At 36.0% G+C, this 21355-nt stretch overlaps 5 protein-coding genes, 1 long non-coding RNA gene and 1 pseudogene across 6 annotated transcripts; 3 read left to right on the top strand and 4 right to left on the bottom strand.

Moving 5' to 3' along the window:
- Positions 1 to 56: 56 nt before the first annotated feature.
- Positions 57 to 2276, bottom strand: LOC17887218 (putative E3 ubiquitin-protein ligase ARI4). Its single transcript, XM_006292624.2, has one exon. The coding sequence runs from the start codon at positions 1766 to 1768 to the stop codon at positions 80 to 82; it is 1689 nt and encodes a 562-aa protein (XP_006292686.1). The 5' UTR covers positions 1769 to 2276; the 3' UTR covers positions 57 to 79.
- Positions 2277 to 2991: 715 nt separating this feature from the next.
- Positions 2992 to 4999, bottom strand: LOC17886514 (probable E3 ubiquitin-protein ligase ARI3). The gene has a single exon (XM_006292232.2). The coding sequence runs from the start codon at positions 4750 to 4752 to the stop codon at positions 3154 to 3156; it is 1599 nt and encodes a 532-aa protein (XP_006292294.1). The 5' UTR covers positions 4753 to 4999; the 3' UTR covers positions 2992 to 3153.
- A 1277-nt stretch (positions 5000 to 6276) lies between these two features.
- Positions 6277 to 11073, top strand: LOC17885404 (zinc finger CCCH domain-containing protein 41). Its single transcript, XM_006290510.2, has 5 exons — positions 6277 to 6624; positions 6979 to 7733; positions 8140 to 9303; positions 9658 to 9972; positions 10103 to 11073. The coding sequence occupies exons 2-5, from the start codon at positions 7026 to 7028 to the stop codon at positions 10652 to 10654; spliced, it is 2739 nt and encodes a 912-aa protein (XP_006290572.1). The 5' UTR covers positions 6277 to 6624; positions 6979 to 7025; the 3' UTR covers positions 10655 to 11073.
- An 82-nt stretch (positions 11074 to 11155) lies between these two features.
- Positions 11156 to 12534, bottom strand: LOC17886898 (chlorophyll a-b binding protein 2.4, chloroplastic). The gene is made up of 2 exons (XM_006291622.2): positions 12305 to 12534; positions 11156 to 11980 (listed from the first exon to the last, which is right to left on the bottom strand). The coding sequence occupies exons 1-2, from the start codon at positions 12451 to 12453 to the stop codon at positions 11329 to 11331; spliced, it is 801 nt and encodes a 266-aa protein (XP_006291684.1). The 5' UTR covers positions 12454 to 12534; the 3' UTR covers positions 11156 to 11328.
- A 1891-nt stretch (positions 12535 to 14425) lies between these two features.
- LOC17886860 (chlorophyll a-b binding protein 2.4, chloroplastic) lies at positions 14426 to 15568 on the bottom strand. The gene is made up of 2 exons (XM_006291535.2): positions 15330 to 15568; positions 14426 to 15178 (listed from the first exon to the last, which is right to left on the bottom strand). Exons 1-2 carry the CDS (start codon positions 15557 to 15559, stop codon positions 14527 to 14529), a joined length of 882 nt encoding a protein of 293 aa, XP_006291597.1. The 5' UTR covers positions 15560 to 15568; the 3' UTR covers positions 14426 to 14526.
- Positions 15569 to 16950: 1382 nt separating this feature from the next.
- LOC17886630 lies at positions 16951 to 17487 on the top strand (annotated as a pseudogene).
- Positions 17488 to 18117: 630 nt separating this feature from the next.
- Positions 18118 to 21088, top strand: LOC111830408. The gene is made up of 9 exons (XR_002833780.1): positions 18118 to 18264; positions 18360 to 18543; positions 18640 to 18683; positions 19323 to 19405; positions 19527 to 19641; positions 19875 to 20071; positions 20155 to 20212; positions 20399 to 20552; positions 20922 to 21088. It is a non-coding gene; the product is annotated as an uncharacterized LOC111830408 (long non-coding RNA).
- Positions 21089 to 21355: the final 267 nt, after the last annotated feature.

Here is a 21355-nt window from a genome sequence, read left to right as displayed (position 1 = left end):
AAACAAAAACTAGTAAAACAAGAGAAATCATTAATGTTTATGAAACAAAAACTAGTAAAAGAAGATAAATAATTAAAACTTATTCGAACGAAGATCCGCTTGAACCACAAGGGGAAGAAGCACAAAACTCAGCAGCTTGTTCTATTCCCATTGATCTGTAAGGTGCAATGTTATGGATTCCAACTTGGATTGGACCTAACAAATCATTTTCAATGCACTCATACATTTTCTTGCATAGTGTATCAACCAAAGCACACAATTGGATGAGTTGATGCTTCATATTTGTTACTTTCTCATGATCATACTCATCAAAAGGCTCTTCTAAGATCTTGGATAGTTTCTCAACATTACCTTCAAGTTGCTGCTGCTGATCTTCAAACAGGTTCTTCTTCATATCTCTCTCTTCATCGCTCATATCATCTTCGAACAATTCTTCGCCAAACATGTAGAACGCGAAAGGATAAGAATACGAAAGAATCCGTCGTGATCTGAATAACCGGTTGACTGCATCTGTAATCCAACTGTATTCTTTAAACACGCTTTGATCCTTGGTTTCAGAATTTAACACTGCCTTCTCCAGGATACTCTTCCTAAGTTTATCCTCTAGCTTTGATGAATCGGTATGTGCTTTGTATCGGTAATGGTAATGTGTATACCTGTTTAAATCCCTTTTGGCTCTCTCCATTTGCCTCACGTTGTCATCGTTGTACCGACCACAACTATGACCTGCAATACTCTTGAAACTATGATCTCTTCCAGTAGCTCCACCACACAGCCAGCAAAAATACTGCCCACAAATACAAGTCATGTGATTGCACCCATCCCTCTTTTGAACAGGTTTGCTACATTTTGGACACAGCTTCGTGTGAACAGTGATCCAATTCACAGTCTCAGACTCGTCTGCACATTTTTTAGTCCATAGCTTCCACATTAAACAAGAGCAAGGAGAGTGAGACTCACTCAGACAACTGAAACAGAACTGAAGTCCACATAAACATTCGACCTCGCCATCATCATCTTTGATTTTTTGGATGGCATTCCCGCAATGAGGTGTGCTTGGACACCACTTCACCATCTTGTTATCTTCTACATACGACTCAACGAGGAAACGATCAAACTTCTCAGCTAACTCCGGACTAACCAGTCTCCTAACAACATCCTCGTCGCAAATCGTGTTGCATTTATGAGCCATACATCTAATCCTTTTGCTCTCACCTTCATTAATCTTCACTGTATAGTGTCCCTTCCAACAATCATTACAAAACCTATGACCACACTCCATTCTTGTCATCGCATATTTTGATAAATCCTCATCCATGCAGATATCGCACTTCATCATCTTCTTAGTCTTCTTCACCCTCCTCGTCTTCTCCTTCTCCTTCTTCCCTGTCCTCGTCTTCTCCTTCTTCTTCTTCCCTGTCCTCGTCTTCTCCTTCTTCTTCCTCTTCTTCGACTTAACCAAACAAGGAGCAAAAGCAGTAAGACCAGCACAAGAAAACAATCGATCTTTGCCTTGATCAGCAAACACAGAGAACAACTTATCAACGTCCCATTGGTAATAAATAAGAAGAGTCCTCGCTTGGTTCTCCTTAACCGATAACAATTCCATAACCCTAACCAAAACCTCCTTCTGTGCTGCTACAAGTGCTTCCTTCGTAATCACCAGGCTCGTAGGTTTCTTCGACTGTAGCAAACTGGACTCTTCCTCGTTGGAAAACTCCGGATCTTGGTCATCAGAGGAGTAACAGTAATCAGAATCTTCATCCATTGTTCAAAACAATTAAGAGACGATCAAGAGCAAAAAGATGAACCAAGAGAGAAAGAGTGAAGACGATGAAGTTGAGACGACAAGTTTATAGAGACCTTGCTTTTATAGAGAACTGTTACTTCGGATTCAATAACGCAAAACTTTATGGCAGCATAGTTCCTTTTTATAGATGAAATTTACCTATTTCCCTTTTTCTAATTGAACTAAGGATTTCCTTATTTTAAAATTTTCTATTATTATTTGTAATTTTGACTATCCTTAATTATATTCCTTGGACACTTTCTATTTTTCTTTTACTAAAAATGTAAACATGGAACATAATTATATTTTCTTATTGAATAAAAAAAAAGGAAGATATAGATGTAACGTAGTTATCAAATATCATAATCACTTAGTTTTTTTTTTTCTAAAAGTAAAAATCACAATTTAGAGACTATTCGCGTAGTCGCTGAACTGGATGGTTAAAGTTGTGTATAAAGAGTATGATGGTATAATTTAATGTCTTGTTATATTTTAGGGGGGTTATTTTTTGTTGGAGCTTTTTTAGAATTTTTAAATCTGCACCTTTGAATTCAGTTTGTAAAAATAATTTGTATTGTGGAGTATTGTTTACGATTGTTATTTGGAATTTGCCTCGATCTCTACTCCAAAATTTTATATATCTAGAGGAGGCTGATCTATGTTAGTAAAAGTAAAAAATATATATATTTTATATTTTAAAAAAATATTATGTAATTTTTATTATGAGTTCATTGTATATATTTTACATCATATATATATATATATATTTAAAATCATATTAATTTTTAATTTCTGTTATGGAATCTGAATATAATATATATAGATATTTAGGGGATATCCGAAAATAATATATATTGATATTTAGGAGTATAAGTTATAGATTCGGATCCGAATAATTAAAACTCGGCCCGTTCCACCTTCAATAACATATTTGTAATATAATTATTTTGTAAGTACAGGTTTATATTATTCTGTTTTCTTTTTTCAACAACATCATAACCTTTTTATTGGGACCTTGAAGTCTTGAACCATTGTACCTCCTGCCCTATACTATGAACTAGCTAAGCCACCTTGCAAGTCCGATGGCTACAAATTAAACAAATTTAAGGTAACTAGGTAAAGTATTTAACAGTGAGTTGTAATGGTTTAGAGATTGGTTAATCTGCATCATATCCTCCTAAAACGATTAATAAACAACCAAATTAAGAAGAGCCAACAATAACGAAGTAACCAAAATAGTTTTCGATTCTAGGGTACATCATCTGTGTATGAAACAAAGCTGAAAAGTAAACAAATAAACTATGATAAATTAAAATAAAAATAAAACTTCTCTCATATTCTATGAAGAACCACTTGAACCACACTTAAGAAGAAGATTTGCAGATGTCAGCACAAAACTCAGTAGCTTGTTCTATTCCCTTTGACCTGTAAGGTGCAATGTTATGGTTTCCAAATTGTATTGGACCCAAAAGTTCATTCTCAATACACTCATACATTTGCTTGCATATGTTATCAACCAAAGCACTCAAGTTGTTGAGTTGTCTCCTCATGTCCACTGCTTTCATAAACTCGTACTCATCAAAAGGCTCTTCCAAAACCTTGGAAAGCCTCTCAACGTTACATTCAAGTTGCTGCTGCTGATCCTCGAACAGATTCTTCTTTATCTCTCTCTCTTTATCACTCATCTCATCTTTAAACAGCTCTTCACCAAACATGTAGTACGCGAAAACATACGAATACGAAAGGATCCTTCTTGATCTGAATAGCCTGTTGACTCCATCTGTAACCCAAATGTAGTTTGTAAACACTTCTTCACTCTTCCTTTCTGAATTCAACACTGCCTTTTCGAGTACATTCTTCCTAAGTTTATCCTCTAGCTTCAATGAATCGGTATGTGCTTTGTAACGGTAATGGTAATGAGTGTACCTGTCTAAATCCCTTTTGGCTCTCTCCATTTGCCTTACTTTGTCATCTTTGTACCGACCACAGCTATGACCATCGATGGTCGTCCAAGTATGGCTGACTCCAGTAGCTTCACCACAAAGCCAACAAAAATGCTGCCCACATTTACAAGTCATGAGATTGCAACCTTCACTTTTTGAAATAGGTTTGGTACATTTAGGACAGAGCTTAGTGTTAACTGTTATCCAATTAACAGTCTCAGACTCATCTGCACATTTTTTAGTCCATAGCTTCCACATCAAACAAGAGCAAGGAGAGTGAGACTCACTAAGACAACTGAAACAGAACTGAAGTCCACATAAACATTCAACCTCGCCATCATCATCTTTGATTTTTCGAATGGCATTACCGCAATGCGGTGTGCTTGGACACCACTTCACCATCCTGTTATCTTCCACATACGACTCAATGAGGAAACGTTCAAACTTCTTAGCCAACTCAGGACTAACCAGTCTCCTAACAACATCCTCGTCGCAAATCGCGTTACATTTATGAGCCATACACTTAATCCTTTTGCTCTCACCTTCATTGATCCTAACAATAAAATGCTCTTTCCAACAACCATTACAAAAGCTATGACCACACTCCATTCTAGTCATCACATCACTTGGTAAATCATCTTCCATGCATATATCACAACAGTTCATCACCATCATCCTAGTCGAACTAACCAAACAAGGATCAAAAGCAGTAAGACCAGCACAAGAAAACAAACGATCTTTGCCTTGATCAGCAAACAGACAGAACAACTTATCAACGTCCCATTGGTAATAAATAAGAAGGGTCCTCGCTTGGTTCTCCTTAACCGATAACAATTCCATAACCCTAACCAAAACTTGCTTCTGTGCTGCTACAAGTGCTTCCTTCGTGATCACTTGGCTCGTAGGTGCTTCTTCCTTCGTGATCACCTGACCAACGTCCTCGGAGTAATGATCATCATAATCATAATCCACTTCCTCGTTCTCCTCCTCCTCCTCGTAGCTCAGATATTCGTCATCCATGGATATCAACAAAGAGAGATCAGAGAAGAGTAAATCTTGTTTGAAGGAGACGATCAAGAACTAGAAGATTAGATCTATCAAAGAGATAGCGAAGAAGAAGATTGGAGATGAAACGTCTCTTAGATAGAGGTAGGCGAGAGATCTTGAGAATAATAAAAACGCAAAACTTTAGGGCAGTATTGTTGCTTTGATTTCTTATAGTTGAAGTAAATCTTTTTTATAATTAAAGGAAAATATCTCTATTCCTTAAATCTTTTATTGAATTAAATCTTAAATCTACCCTTTTCCTTATTTTATTGAATCCCTACGTATTATCTTTTTTTTTTTGTCAACAATCCCTATGTATCTGTAATTTTATTAAATTAAAATAACAATATTATTTTCCTTTATTTCTTGTACTAAAAAGTAAAACCTGTAAATATGGAAAAAAAAAATGTTAGGTTTCTCTTCTGTTAGGTTTTTTTTTTGATGAGTAAACAACTGTAAATCAGAGTTTAATGTTGCGATATTTTCTGATGTTAATGTCATATGCATCTTTGATGATGATCTTGAATCTATGATTGTAAAGATTATCATAATCCATACAAAATTATGTTTTTTGATATGAGAAAAATGTTTCTAAATTACAAATAACATGTGATTGATTAGTCAAATAACAAATAAAATGTTGTTTATCTAGTTTTTTTGACATAGTTTATTTTTAATAGAGTCAATTATATGTTTTTTGTACGTTCATTTTGACGTAATTTCTTTAGCTACTAAAATTGTTTACCAACAAAACTTTTGAGTGAAAAATTATGAACAAATTACTCGATTGCAATGATTTTATGACCAATCGTTAAAAAAATCAAAGAGATTTAATTTAACATTATAGAAAGAGAAAAATATGATTTTGTTAAAATGATTATCAACCTGTTGGAATCGGATTTATGATTTCATAGTTACAACATTTAGAATAAGAATACAAATAATTTTTGAATTTTAAATTATATAAACACTTTGAATGTTTAAATTTTATAAGTTTTGTATCAAAACAGAATAATGAAAAACAATTGGACCGTTCTGTAAAATTCACAAACTCTTCTGAAAAATTCTGGAATGTCGTCCGCGAACAATCTCCGTCGCGGATTCATTGAACTCCCTCCATCACTAATATGTTTCCTCGCTCGAGTTTGTAGCAGTAAATGACTAATCTAGTGTTGTTTTGTAAAAAATAGACATCTTCTTAGCCCAAGAAAAAAGAAACAAGACATCTTCCAAAATTAAAGATATAAGTTCTATGACATTATATATAGAGTAAAATATCTATACACTAATATTCAAAACGTTAATATGATTATAAATTAATAATACACATGGCTTGAAACTTAAATTATATAAGTTTTGTATCAATACAGAATTATGAAAAAAAATTTGGGCCATTATGTAAAATTCACAAACTCTTGAGGTAGCAAACTAGCAATAAAAAAATTTCCAGTCTTCTCTTCGCATTGCCTTTGTTTATACTCGCAATTTTATTTTTGTTAACAAAAAGGCCCCTCTCTCTCTCCTCTCTCTCTCTACCCTCTCTCTCAGCTTAATTCCACAGCTCCTTCAAACCCTAACGCCGAGACCAGTAGCTATCAACGACGTTGATTCTCCGAGCAATTCCGGAACGTCGTCGGCGAACAATCTCCGTCGCGGATTTATTAGTCTTCATTGAAGATCTCTCCCTCCGTCACTAATTTGTGTTTTCTTCGCTCCAGTTTCTTCCCCAAATGTTCCATCCATTGCTTTTGATTTAGGTTTTCGTCGTCGTGTTAGCCTGAATCCGATTTGTTGGTCTGTGAAGAAGAGCGAACAGAGTCATCGATTGTTCCCGGAGATTAACCTGTAAGATTTATTTTCCCGTTTTCTTAAATTTTTTTAAGCTCGCTAGGTTCGATTAAACCCTAAGTTTGTTATGCTTGTTGTTGTTAGTAGCTTAGTATTCTGGAGTTATCTTAGTTTGTTAGTGTAAATCGAGTTATTGTGGGAATTTTGAGCTTAATCGATTGTATAGGCGAAGCATGAAACTGTGATCTCGAGAGAGATAATTGTTTTGTTGCTTAGTAATCACTAAGGGGAAGCTGAGATATAAGTATTTTTGAGGATTGATTGCTATTTAGATCGTTTAGGGTTTCGTTTTGGTGTATTACTCTTTGTTTGTTGTGCAATCATCTGATGGTGGATACTAAATTGTATCAGAGTTTTGTATGAAGAGATAAGAAGCTCTGCATTAGTGAAGTTTATTTATGGAACTTCCTGTTTCCTCTCAAAAGCAAAGTGTGTTATCTCCACCCGAGTGTATGAGTGATCCTGAGGAGGAGCATGAGATCAGCGAGGAGGAGGATGATGATCGCAACCATAAGCACCGTAGGAAAGAAGAGACAAGGTCTCAATCCTTGGAACAAGGTTCTTCAGATCAGGGTTTCTCACGGCCGTACAGGAAAAATTATAGACATTATGAAAATGGCAATTCGTTTAGTGAACAAGATAAGCGGTCTTTTGGGGCAGGATCAGGGCAACGTGTACAGTTTGATAATCAAAGAATGAGGTCGAACCAAATGTTTTCAAGGGACTCTGGTCCTGGTAGAGGTAGAGGAAACTATGGTTCTTGGGCTCAGCGTGATTCCAGGTTTAACCCTGTTGATCTCTCATCGCATATGGTTCAAGTCGGGTCTATGGCCCCCAATATGTTTGGAGGAAGGGGACTAGCTGGTGTTTCAGCTGCTCAAGGTGCACCATGGCCTGCTTTTGGAATGATTCCTGGAGTTCCAAATGGTGGCTTGGATGCTTTTCATCACTTACAAGGTTCCCTAAGACCTCCCTTAAATGCTCCACTCAACATGGGTATTCCTCGGCAGCGATGCAGAGACTTTGAGGAACGTGGTTTCTGCCTCAGAGGGGACATGTGTCCAATGGAGCATGGGATAAATCGTATTGTTGTTGATGATGTTCAGGTATGTTTTCTTGAAATAAGTTTCCCTTCAGTGGAATTAGATTTATGTAGGAAAACACAATAGAATCTAGAGGGTTTACTGGATATTTGATAGCTATTTACATGATCCTCCACTGAGCTGGAAATTCAGCACATCAATGTTTCTTGCATATGTTGCTAGTAGTATGACCACTTTACTCCCTTCAACCGTAATTCTCAGTGATGTTAAATTTAAGAATTCTTAATGTGTTCAGCACTAGCTTTACCTGGCATGACTCTCAGAACCAGCCAAACTCTAATTTGATTTTTGGGTGTATCTTAATGATATCTTGGTTGTTGAATCGCAAATACATTGTCTTGCATAAAAGAATTCGTATCTACCATTTTTTTTAACTAAACTAATTCTTCTTCATTTTCCATTTGTGCAGAGTCTATCACAGTTTAACCTGCCTGTTTCAGTCCCTGCTGCTCCTCATCTGGCAGCTTCTTCTAAACCGGTACCTGCTCAGTTTGGGGCTGCCAGTTTCATGAATCCCAAAGGAGCTCATGGGAGAATTAATGAGGGTGGATTGACTGTTGATAATTTGGCTTTTGGGGATGTATATCCTAGTGGTGGTGGAACTGACTTTTACGATCCTGATCAACCTTTATGGAATAACAGTGCTGGTGAAACTTCAGGTGCAATATCTACACAAAACTCTCATGGGATTGATGAGAATCTAGCTCCGCTGGATGACAATAACCAAGATGGCACTGAAAATGGATGTGGTATTCGAGACTCTAGAAGCATAAGTCAGTCAGTTTGGGGAAGAATGCGTGGTTCTAATAGTCAAGCAAATTCCAAAGAGAAAGTTGATGCAGTATTAAATTCATCTGCTGGTCTTGAAGATCAATTAAAGGAGGTCTCAGTTAATATATCCCGACATGGTAAACAAAATTATGTTGGTGAAAGTGTCACAAAAGTTGTGGATTCATCAAATACTTCAAATGATGCGATGAACAATACTAGGAAATCAACTCAAAAGGCAATGCGGACTTTATTTGTGAATAATGTTCCCCACGAGAGCAACAGAAGGGACCTCATTCTTTCCCATTTTCAGAAGTTTGGTAAAGTTATTGACATTCACATCCCATTAAATACTGAGCGAGCATTTGTACAATTCTCAAAACGTGAAGAAGCTGAATCTGCTCTCAGGGCACCTGATGCTGTGATGGGTAACCGCTTTATCAAACTTTGGTGGGCAAATAGAGATAGTATACCTGATAATGGCCTGTCCACTGGCAATGGTGCTTCTATGAAGGGTCGTGGTATGGCTGCTTCTGGAGGGCAGAACCAACTTCCAATTGCTGCAGCATCGAAAAGCAACCATGTCAATTCTATGGCAAAGGGTCCTGCCTTTCACACTGGTGGAGTTCCATCCTCGGAACAGTCTAAGCCTGTGGTGGCTACTAATGGTCCCAAGGTTACGCTGCTTCAGCAGAAAAAAGCAGCCACTCTTGAGCAGTTGAAGGAGACACTTCGGATAAAACAGGAAATGCTGGATCAGAAGCGTAATGAGTATCGCAAAAAATTGGCCACCTTTGAAAAACAAGTAAGACCAAGTAACAAAATCTCTTTCCATTTTTTCGTAAATCCTGGTTACAATTTAGCAATCACTAGCAAGGTAAGCAGAAGTAGAAGTTAGGATTCTGCGAATTTGAATCTCAGAAGTGTCTTTAAGAAATTAAAGAAGTGTTCAATGCTAGAAAAGTGCTAGCATGATTTCTGATTATAATATACCATTGAGTTCGTTTCACAGATATTTGACTACTCATATGTGTGTCGTGATATATTTAGCTTTGTTGATGATGTCTTCAGCTAATGACCCTCTCTTACCCAGCATCACATAGATAAAAATAAAATTATTTACTTGGACAACATTCATATCATCTTGCTATCTTCTCAGGGTACGGTTGTCAAAGGTGAGGAAGCAGATGAACCAGATGCTAAGCGCGTTAAAGTAGACACAGCCTCTGATTCTGGTGCTGCAATTGCATCACCAAAAACAGAGTCATCTACAGATAAGAGAGTGCCTATCCAGAAACCACTTTCCACTTGCAAACTAAGCACAGAATCTTCATCGCCCGATTCAAAAAACCTGAAGCAAAGACCTTATTCTTTTACGACAAGTTTGAACGCTCCTATGGCAAATAGGTATAAGTTGGATAACCGCACCACGACCATCAAAGTGGTACCTCCTTTGCCAACTGGGTTAGCCGATGTATGTCCCTTTTCCTTTGCTCTTCTCTATAAATGTGCTAAACTTTCTAACTTTCCTATATAAATACTACCAAATTCCACTGGGACTATTAACTTACTTACTGATGCTTTGAACTATTTTTTACTTCCAGGTTGCTGTCTTAAAGGAACATTTTTCTTCTTATGGCGAAGTCTCAAAAGTGGAACTGGAAGACAATGCATCGATTGATAAGGGCAAGGACCATGAAACACATAACGAAAACCGTGCAGCTTGTGTCACATTTGTGAAACGCAACGCAGCCGAGAAAGCATTAGCTAATGCAAAGTGTTGGCAAGAACACATGTTGCAGCTTGTTTGGGTAACACGTCAAAGCAATCGAGAAAGCAATAATAACAACAACAACAACAACAACAACAATAGTAATAGTGTCTCTGTTTCACGTGACCTCCATAGCAGCAAAGACAAGTGCGCTTCTGTCTCTAATGACCCAAAACCAGCAGATGAAGTCAAGGCCTCCTCTACGGAAGAACCAGAAAAGACAAGTGTTTCTGGGGACAACGACAGTACTTTGGATAAACAAGAGACCAAAGAAAGCAACAACGATAACAATAAAAGTAACCACGAGTCCATCGAAGGAGCTTCTTCTGAGGTGATTGCATCTACAGGAACTGATTTAGATCAGTCTGAACAAATTCGTGAGTGAGGTAAACCCTTTTTGTCTCAGAAACATATCTTTTGATCTTGGGATCTCGTATTAGTGATCTTTTTCTCCGTTTTGGGCTATTTTTAGCCAAATTCGTGAGACGTTAATATTTGTTGGTAGCAAAAGATATATATATATCTAAAGTAATTTTATTTTTTCCTTTGTTTTTTCGAAAATAGAATGTGAAAAAAGAAAAGAAAGAAAAGAGAAGACAGAAAAAAAAAAGTGTATTGTTACATTTGGCCTTCCAAGAACATTTGGTTGGGTCTTTGTATCAGATCAGATCTATGTTTTGTTTTCCCTTTGTTCCCAGTTATTTAGCTCTGTTATAACAATTTCGATTCTGTTGTATATAGTTTTTTTGAACATTTTGATTCCTTAGTCATTTCAATCTAATGGAGGAGAAATTTGGTGCGCAAGCCATTTTGAAATTTATATGCAATGTTGAGTAGATTTGTATTTTTTTTTCTTTCAATTTTAACATTTATAAAGGAACAGTTATAAAAAAATTCAATATTTGTAAATAATTTTATGCATCTGAAGCATGTACAACTTCCTTGGTTCGAAGTTCGAACAGTGGCAAAGCAAAGAATATGGAACCAACATATCATATATAGAGACACCTTAATACATTGATAGATGTTGAAGCTTTACATAAATGATCTCGTCAAACTCTATTTTCCGGGGACGAAGTTGGTGGCGAAAGCCCAAGCATTGTTAGCCACAGGGTCTGCGATATGGTCGAACAGGTTCTCGATCGGACCTTTACCAGTAACAATGGCTTGCACAAAGAATCCAAACATTGAGAACATTGCAAGACGACCGTTCTTGAGCTCCTTTACCTTCAATTCCGAGAATGCCTCTGGATCCTCTGCTAAGTTCAATGGGTCAAAAGCACCACCGGGGTAAAGCGGGTCAAGACCTTCACCAAGAGGACCACCTCCGATTCTGTATCCTTCAATGAATCCCATTAAAACAACTTGACATGCCCATATAGCTAATATGCTTTGCGCGTGGATCAAGTTAGGGTTTCCGAGGTAGTCAAGCCCTCCTTCCGAGAAGATCTGAGATCCTGCCTTGAACCACACGGCTTCACCGAATTTGACTCCGTTTTTGGAGAGAATTTCAGGGAAGGTGCAACCTAAAGCGCCCAACATTGCCCATCTACTGTGGATAACTTCGAGCTCACGGTTCTTGGCGAATGTTTCAGGATCGGCTGAGAGACCGGCGGTGTCCCAGCCGTAGTCTCCAGGGTATTCTCCGGTTAGGTATGATGGTGTGTTTTCCGAGAATGGTCCTAGGTATTTGGGACGGTCTGGTCCATACCTGTCACAAAGTTTTTGTTGTTAGATAGTTGTTTCGGTGGATTAGCTATACCAAAAATGAAGAAAGAAAAATTTATGAGTCGTTTAGTCGGATTAAAACCAATGTAATCTAATCCATAAAGCCAAACTGAACGTACCAATCGAAAAACATAACCAAATTTAAGAAAGAGTAGACATAACTCAACGAAAGTTTATTGTTTCCGTTTAATGAAAATACGAATCTTGAACTAAAACCATTATTAATCTTTACTAGATTCAGTTTTCAATGTTTACTATTCTGTTAAAACCAAAAATCTCAAAAAGAAACAAAGATTAGGGTTGAAACCAGATGCTCTGAGGTGTAGACTTGACGGTACGACGCATGACAATGCGAGCACCACCGTTGGAAGCTCCAACTTTGCGGAGGAGATCGTTGGATGGCTTTAGAGTCGTTTGGCCAGCGAAAGAAGAGTGTTGGATTGCTGAAGTGGCCATTGCTTCTTCTAAACAAGAACACTAAAGCAAAAGAAGTAGTAATAAGTGAGATGATAATGTTGTTGGTGTTATGTTTGTGAATTGGGGACTTCGTTTTTTATAAATAGAGTGTTCATTTTTGTGGGAAGATTAGCAAATAGACATGTCAGCGAGTTTTGATTGGTTGGTTTTAGATTTTCCACAAACTCAATTTTACGTGCAGGAGATATGTAGAGGTTATGGTTGTAGCCATGTGGCAAGGGAAGATCTTGTGGGGTGAACGAAATATATGAAAAACCCAAAGAGGATAGTGTTCTCATGCTATCTTGCATATTGGTCATGCCCTATTGGCTATGCTTGCGATTGCGGTGATAACAACAGTTACACTTACATATATTCTCCAAAACAAAGATTAATTTGTAGTTTTAAAATCCAATCAACTCCAATTTAAGAATGCATAACCCTTAATTAGTTTCTTAAATAGCTTTTTAAGTAAGTAGATATCATAAACATATATAGGCCTATTTAATTTGTAGTAAAAAGAAATAACATATATAAATGCTTGATATTAACTTTCATTTTTTTGTTTTTTTTACGTAAATATTAACCAATATAGCCCATCTCGACATTAACTAGTAACTACAATATAAAAATTCGATAATATTTAAAGTACACATATAATCATATATGGGTAACACCAACCCCCCCTCCCCCCCCATAACAAATATTCTCAAAATTCAAAGTATACATGATTGGTGACTCCAAAATCTTGCAAAGAAAAGACTAAACCAAGACCGGTGTTTATTAGTAATGTACCTTAACTAATTCCAAAAGCTAACTCAAAGGAGAATGATTGTCACATCACATATATATTACCCAAGAATCTATTCCATCATCGATAAGAGATATCTAATAGCCCCTCTCGAGATTTGGGTTTAAACGGTCCAACACAGAAACTGTACAAACCCAACATCTCGAAATACAACAAGACATGCCACTTATATGGGACCACACAGATGGAAAAACCATTTTTGTGGGAATTTGCTTGTTGGGCTATGATACCATATTAGTAATGTGGCATAACTAAAATCCCAAAAGTTTACTTAAAGAAGAGGGATTATCACATCACATATTTATTATCCAAGAATCTATCCCATTATCGATGTGGGATATCTAATACTTCTCCTTTAAGCTAACTCAAAGGAAAAAGATTGTCACATCGTATATATATTATCTAAGAATATATCCCATCATCGATGTGGGATATCTAATAGTGTTAAAATTAGGTAAAGGCTTTTGCAGCAATTCTGATCGGCGGTAGAAACATGGCTAACATAGAATTGGCATGCATGGTGCACCGAAGAACTCTCTGTAAAACATATCTAAATACAGAATTCAACTGTAATTAATTAAGACATAAGTGTTCTCTTGTAACCACTATATATATATATATATTGTAAAAAGAGAATCATTCACCACATTCTATATAGTGTCAGAGCTCCTTCTATTCCCTTTGCTTGGTGATGAACCAATGTTTATTTAATTTCAAGGGTTGGTATGTGCATAAAGGTCCACATTTTGAGTATGTGTATGTGTTAGATTTATTTTAAACTATCATTAAACGTATATAGTATTACCATAGGGCTAGTCTAAAAATTCTATAAAACTACTTATAAATTCTATATTTAATTTCCATTATTTTTAAATTTTTTTAAATATTCGAATCTCACCTTCTCACAGCTGATTCACTTTGTAGAAATAGCCTCAAAAGTATTCCTCTCTTTTCTTTATAACTAGCTAGGAAGAAACCGAAGGTATGCGAACGTAATTAAGCACAATTAAACCAATCCAATCGTATCCATGATAATAATTCGTATTAGTATCTAATGCGTCCATATATATTGTTTTAGACTTTTAGTCTTCTTTTTTTTTTGAATCAAAACTTTTAGTCTTTTAAACGTATTTTTGTGTGTGTTTGTGCTAAGTTGCAAGCTAACGAGAATTTGTGACCGGTAGATAGAATATAGAACCAACATATCAACTAATGAGATTCTTAAAAGATATAATTTACATAAATTATCCGAGTCAAACTTTTTATTTTCCGGGGACGAAGTTGGTGGCGAAAGCCCAAGCATTGTTAGCCACAGGGTCTGCGATATGGTCGAACAAGTTCTCGATCGGACCTTTACCAGTAACAATGGCTTGAACGAAGAATCCAAACATTGAGAACATTGCAAGACGACCGTTCTTGAGCTCCTTTACCTTCAATTCCGAGAATGCTTCTGGATCCTCTGCTAAGTTCAAAGGGTCAAAAGCACCACCGGGGTAAAGTGGGTCAAGACCTTCACCAAGAGGACCACCTCCGATTCTGTAACCTTCGATGAATCCCATTAAAACAACTTGACATGCCCATATAGCTAATATGCTTTGCGCGTGGATCAAGTTAGGGTTTCCAAGGTAGTCAAGCCCTCCTTCCGAGAAGATCTGAGATCCTGCCCTGAACCACACGGCTTCACCGAATTTGACTCCGTTTTTGGAGAGGATCTCAGGGAAGGTGCAGCCTAATGCTCCCAACATTGCCCATCTACTGTGGATAACTTCGAGCTCACGGTTCTTTGCGAATGTTTCAGGATCGGCTGAGAGACCGGCGGTGTCCCAGCCGTAGTCTCCAGGGTATTCTCCGGTTAGGTATGATGGTGTGTTTTCCGAGAATGGTCCTAGGTATTTGGGACGGTCTGGTCCGTACCTGTCACAAAGTTTATTTTTGTTAGATACTAAATTAAATGGTTTGGTGATTAACTGAGGAAACATAAACTGATGTGGTCGTTTAGTCCGGATAAACCAATCTAATCTGATCCAGACCAAACTGAAAGAGAGAGAGAGGTTAGAGATGGAACCAGATGCTTTGAGGAGTAGACTTGACGGTACGGCGCATGACGATGCGGCCACCACCGTTGGAGGCTCCGACCTTGCGAAGGAGATCGTTGGATGGCTTAAGAGCCGTCTGGCCGGCGAAAGAAGAGTGCTGGATTGCTGAAGTGGCCATTGCTTCTTCTAAACAAGAACTCAGAGAAACAAAAGGAAGTGAGAATGAGATGTTTATTGAATTGGAGAGTGGAGACACCATTTTAATAGTACGTAAGTGTTCATTACTTCATTTTGTGGATAGACATATCAGCGAGTGTTGATTGGTTGATTTTAGATTTTCACAAACTAGATTCACGTGGAGAAGATATATGTAGAGCTTGTGGTTAGGCCATGTGGGAGTGGAAGATCTCGTGGCAGTGGAGAATAGCCATGTCAGCGAACAAGTGGATAATGTTCCAATCCAATATAACTCTCTTTTATTGGTTTAGTAGCTATGCTTGTGATTGCAAGGATAGAAAAAATCAGATGTTTATTTTTTTTTTGCTAATTAAAAACAAAGTTATATCACAGACATATGTTGTTGTTTTTTTAACTTCTGGTTACTGTTAATTAAAGAGTTTGAACGTGATTAAAATGCAAGTAATAAATAAGGAAACAAGGAACATATGATGATATAAGAAATTAGAATACACCTTTTCAAAAGATTTTGCAAGCAAATCCGCTGGTTGTTTGATCTTGATGTCCAACAGAATTGAGTAATATTCACAAATTGATTCTCCTAATGATTTGCTTCCCGAATCCAATTGTTTAAACTAATGAGATTTTTCTTGTTCTTAATGCTAATGGGAAATAATGTAATATTCTACATTTTGGGAAGTCATTTTTCAAAATATCTCCCCAAATAAGAGTAGTAGGGTGGCAAAACATTGTAGTTCATTCTGTTTTAATATTTAAATTTAATATATATATGTATATATAATATTGTATATAATCATAGTTGAAAATTAACTGATTAAAAATGAATGAATGTGAAAAAAAATTAACAAGATTTTTGTAACCAAATATAAAATTTCTAAATATCATATTTTTAGTATATATTTCAGTTTTTTTTTTGGTTACATAGATAGTATGATATAAGTTAGAGATTATGTTTGATTATAAGGACATAAATTTCGCCGGCAAAAAAAAAAAAAAAGGACATAAATTTCAATATTTTGATATTTTAACCCTTAAAGAGATTATCTATAAGAAATTCTGACTGCCTATAGTAATAAAAACATATAAACTAATATATTTATCAAAAATAATATTAAATATACTAATTTAATGTGATGGTTACAATTGAGCTTCCACAAATTAAATGCTTCTTGATTTTATCCTTTTTCTTCATTAGATTTATGTATACATAATATTGATAATTATAATATTATGTATACATAATATTGATATCATATGTAGTTGTTAACTTGTTATAAACTAATGTTGAAGTGCATCTTGTGGACCCCTGCTCTGTCGGGTATCCGATAGCTAACACGTGGACCCCTGCCCTGTCGTCAAGCGTTGGGGTACCTGGATTATCACAAAAAAGTATATATAGTACCATGAATATACCAAGTTAACAAAATAAAACAACTTCAAATAAAAAGAAAAATGAAAAGCCTTTTAGTGTTTCTCTTTGTTTTTAACATTTACATGCTTGGCTACGTATCCGGTAGAGCCGAAGTCAGAATCATGAATGAAGTTAAATTCCAAAAACGCTTATGGATGAAGTGTTATTCCAAAGATAACGTAATTGGCCCGACTATCATACCAATTGGACAATATTCTAAAATTCGTTTTCTGGCTAACCTTTGGGGTACGTCTCGTTACATGTGTACTTTGAAACAAGGACCTAACTATAAGCACTATCAGAATTTTACAGCATTTAAGCAATTCTATTGGTTTGATTATGGAGGCACATGGTATTGGTGAACCAGAGAAGATGATATCTATTTAAAGAGAGAAGGTGGCGAGAAACCGGTCGATTTATATAAAGCATATGATTGGATAAATTAAAATTGGATAACGATAGCTTTAACATGTATTTGATTAAAAAGACAAAATGATATATATCATAGTTGAATATTTACAACTTAAACTAGATTACACATTGTTTTTCCCCTTAAATTTAAATCTTTTGGATTTCCAAGTTCCAACAACAATATTTATTTCCATATTTCTTAGATTATCTTACAATCTCTTTCTTGCAAATATCTAAATAATTATATGTATTTCTTGCAAAACTGTAAATCCGAATAACATGACTCAGATTACACTTTTCATGCCCACAAAACTCATGATTGAAAGAAACACAATACCTTTTAAAATACCCACATCATATACGTCTTGTAAAAACCTTATGAGGTCCGTAAGTTTTTTCATATAATTAAGCCTGTTTCAAAAAAATAAAAAATTATACGTATAACTTTTATTAATTTAGATAAAATTGATTAACAAAAAAAGAGCTTCTTTATACTATCAATAAATATAATGTGCACACAAAGTTTACAGCTTATATTTTTTTTTTGAAAGTGAATTTTATACAAGAAAAAAAATCATATGGAACAACATAGAAGATGTTGAGAACTCTTGTTTGTACAGCCCGTTGAATTAAAACTATAAGAATTAAAAAAGAAAGTATCGGTTATGAATTTGATTTGGTTTGGTTTAATTGTAGATTGTGGTTTACTTTAAATTAACGACACGTCATCACTCTTCAAAACGGTCATAAACCGTGGAGCGTGAAACGTGATTTTAAATTCGAAACCCAAACCCAGAAATAAATCACCGACTCAGAGCAAAATTCTCTTCTATGCGTTGAGACGCAACACAACGGTCATGAAGGGATTGAACGGAGACGGAGACGGACGGCGGAGGGAGACGGGCGGCGGAGGAATCGTGAAGGGATTGAACCCTAACTTGTTCGTAAGTTACGTACATCATCTTCGATCTTCCTATTCTGTGACTCTCTAATTTTGTTACTATATCTGATTATCGATGATGATCAACCGACGACACAGGGACAGACGGAGGAGGATGGAGTCGAAGATAGATCGACGGAGACGGACGGCGGAGGGAGACGCACGGCGGAGGAATCGTGAAGGGATTGAACCCTAAGTTGTTCGGAGGAAAGATCATCTTTGATCTTTCTTATTCTGTGACTCTCTTTTGTTACTGTATCTGATTATGAACCCTAACATGTTGGTAAGTTTAGGTACATCATCTTTGATCTTTCTTATTCTGAATTTGAACCTTTCTTTGTGATTCTTTCTGTGCTTTGTTGGGTTTTTCAAAGATCAGATCACAATTCAACGAGTCTGAACCCAAAACATGAATCGTGAACGGTATATTAATTTCTCTTTAAGTCTATTTATACATGTTCTGATTGATTTTGGTATCAAGCTACTCATAATAAGTTTGTGCATGTTATGTTGATCTATTGAATTACTTTGGATGATGTTATCGGGAAGATGAACGTGATAAAAAGAAGTGACAGTGGTGGTGGTGTATACGGAGGAGGAGGATACATGCCTTAGTTCCTTGCGTGTTGTTGTCACTTGTTTTCTTATATTCTTCTTTGATTCTTTGCATATTTACTTGTTCACTTGCATTCAAACTTGCATACATACACATTCGTAATTGCTTCTTTGTTTCATTGTCTTCTTCCTTGTTTCCTTGCTTCTCTGTTTCTTTGTTTCATTGTCTCCTTGCTTCTCTGTTTCTTTGATTCATTGTCTCCTTGCTTCTCTGGTTCTTGATTCATTGTCTTCCTCCGTGTTTCATTGCTTCTCTGTTTCTTTGTTTCATTGTCTCCTTCCCTGTTTCCTTGCTTCTCTGTTTCTTTGTTTCATTTGTCTCCTTCCTTGTTTCCTTGTTTCATTACCATCCTTAACTTGCGTGCTTATTTGCTCACTAACTGTCTCAGTCTAATGTTCCATATATAGAATTATCTATTTTGCTTTGATAGTGATACTACTTTACAGAATGGAGACTCTTGAGCGTGATCTGTCAAGAAAATTTCCGCGTCCTCATTACTCTTTCTACCACATAGACCATATCTTTTTGTGTATGTGGAACAAGAACAATTGTTATCCATTTATACCAGCCTCTCAGAAACTTACTTGAAAGACCAAAGATCAGGTTCTATGATCATTCTTCTCTCTAAATATTTTATTTGTTGGTTTTAGTTTTCAGGGTTTGCGACATTGAGTCTAGTCTACTTGCAACCAGACTCGGGCCTACCACATATCTCTGGCACAAGGTTTGATTCGATGTCATAGTTTCTATACCAAATCAGATAAGGTATAACTAACTTAACTAGGCTTAGAATTAATATAAAGTCAGACAAATGTTTCCTAGATATGAAGCTAGTTAGATTTTATAGATATAGAAAGGTAAGATGTTCTGTATTTTGTTCCTCAACTCTGAAGCACTCAGTTTATTTTCCTCCCTAATTTTGTTATTTAGTAGTTTGAATATTGTCACCAACTGTTTCAGGAAATTATCTAAAGAATATTTATGCTATTGATCTGCAGATTCAGTTTTCTGCCCAAGAATTTGAAACAAACTCCATGGTTCTAATGCTCTGTAAGTGACATGTTGATCTTACTTTAATTCTTGTATATCTTTCTGGCCATGTGTCTACTGAGGTGAAGTCAAAACTTGAGAAACAAAGGCTATGTTACTGCCTCGCTGGTATGGATATTGTTGGAAGTCAAAGAGTTCAAAAGAGGTCTGAACAAAAGATCCCAAGATGATTCTTAAATTTTTAGTCTTTAGAAAGGAACAAAGAGCTGACATGATCCATATTTGCAGTGTGAGTATCTTGTAGGATAAATTGGAAAATCTTGCTCAGTTGGAAGAATCACTCAAGGTAAGTAATAGCCTTACGTATATTCATATTTTTTCTTTTCTTTGTATGCAAATTCTTGGCTCCTTAGATTAATTTTTCTTCATTTGAAACTAAAAGGTAAAAAGGTCTTTAGTGTTTCAATACTTTGAAATTCACGAACATGGACCACTACTAGTTAGCTTATCTATATCTGCTTTACAATGTTAGGTTTATACCAATTATTCTCGGCTCCTTCGTAGTCGATAGCCTTGCTTATATGAGAGAATGCAACTTCTTGAGGTGTATGATGATTAAGCTATTAGCGGAAAGCTCTTGCCTCTGATGAATGAAAGATTAACGTCTCTTCATATGACACTAAAAGGTAAAAGATTAACGACTTTTATTCTCTTGTATTTTATAGTTTGAAATGAATGTTTGATTATATTATAGCATGATCCACCACAAAAATTAGCTAATCTATCTGCCATTTACAATGTTGTTTGTAATTAAAGCTTATCATGTCTAAAATCTATAAGCACTTGTAAGTTGTCATTTATTTGATCTCGTAATTATTTTTAATGCATAGGGTAATCTCACTGATGGTACACTATTTCATTTATAGACTGTTTTGGGTTTTACTCTGCTTTTTTTAGTTGCTGGAAAGGTGAAGACTTTTAACTTTTGTTTTTAGTGTCTTTTGGTTAGTGTAACTGTTATGAGGAGTGGGCTGATAGTTGTTTCTACTTTTCAGATTGTTGTGTCCACCAAAAGCCCTAAATCTGACAAGCAATATGTTTGGGAATCGGTAGCTGATAGTAGCTCATATGTGATCAAAGAAGAAACAGACCCTGAAAACATTCTCTATTCAAGTATTCTTACATTTGATCTATATAGTTTAGTTGACTGCTTACTCCCGGGGTGCAGGACGATGACAAGTAAGAATTTGCGGATTCTACGAGGATCAAGAATCTTGTTAAGAATTACTCTCAGTTTGTTGGGTTTCCCATCTATACATGGCAGGAGAAATCAAGGACTATAGAGGTGAGGATGTCAGCTTTGTTTTTAACTATAACAGTGTTTTCACGTTGCTTATGTGTTTTAAAACTTTGTTACTCGGTGTAAGTTGAAGAGGAAGACCCAGTGAAGGAAGGAGCAGAGGTAAAACTTTTATGGTTTTTAATTGTC

The sequence above is a fragment of the Capsella rubella genome, unplaced genomic scaffold, assembly GCF_000375325.1.
Source record: "Capsella rubella cultivar Monte Gargano unplaced genomic scaffold, Caprub1_0 scaffold_5, whole genome shotgun sequence".
Lineage (NCBI taxonomy): Eukaryota > Viridiplantae > Streptophyta > Magnoliopsida > Brassicales > Brassicaceae > Capsella > Capsella rubella.
This window is presented reverse-complemented; position numbering and strand designations above follow the sequence as displayed.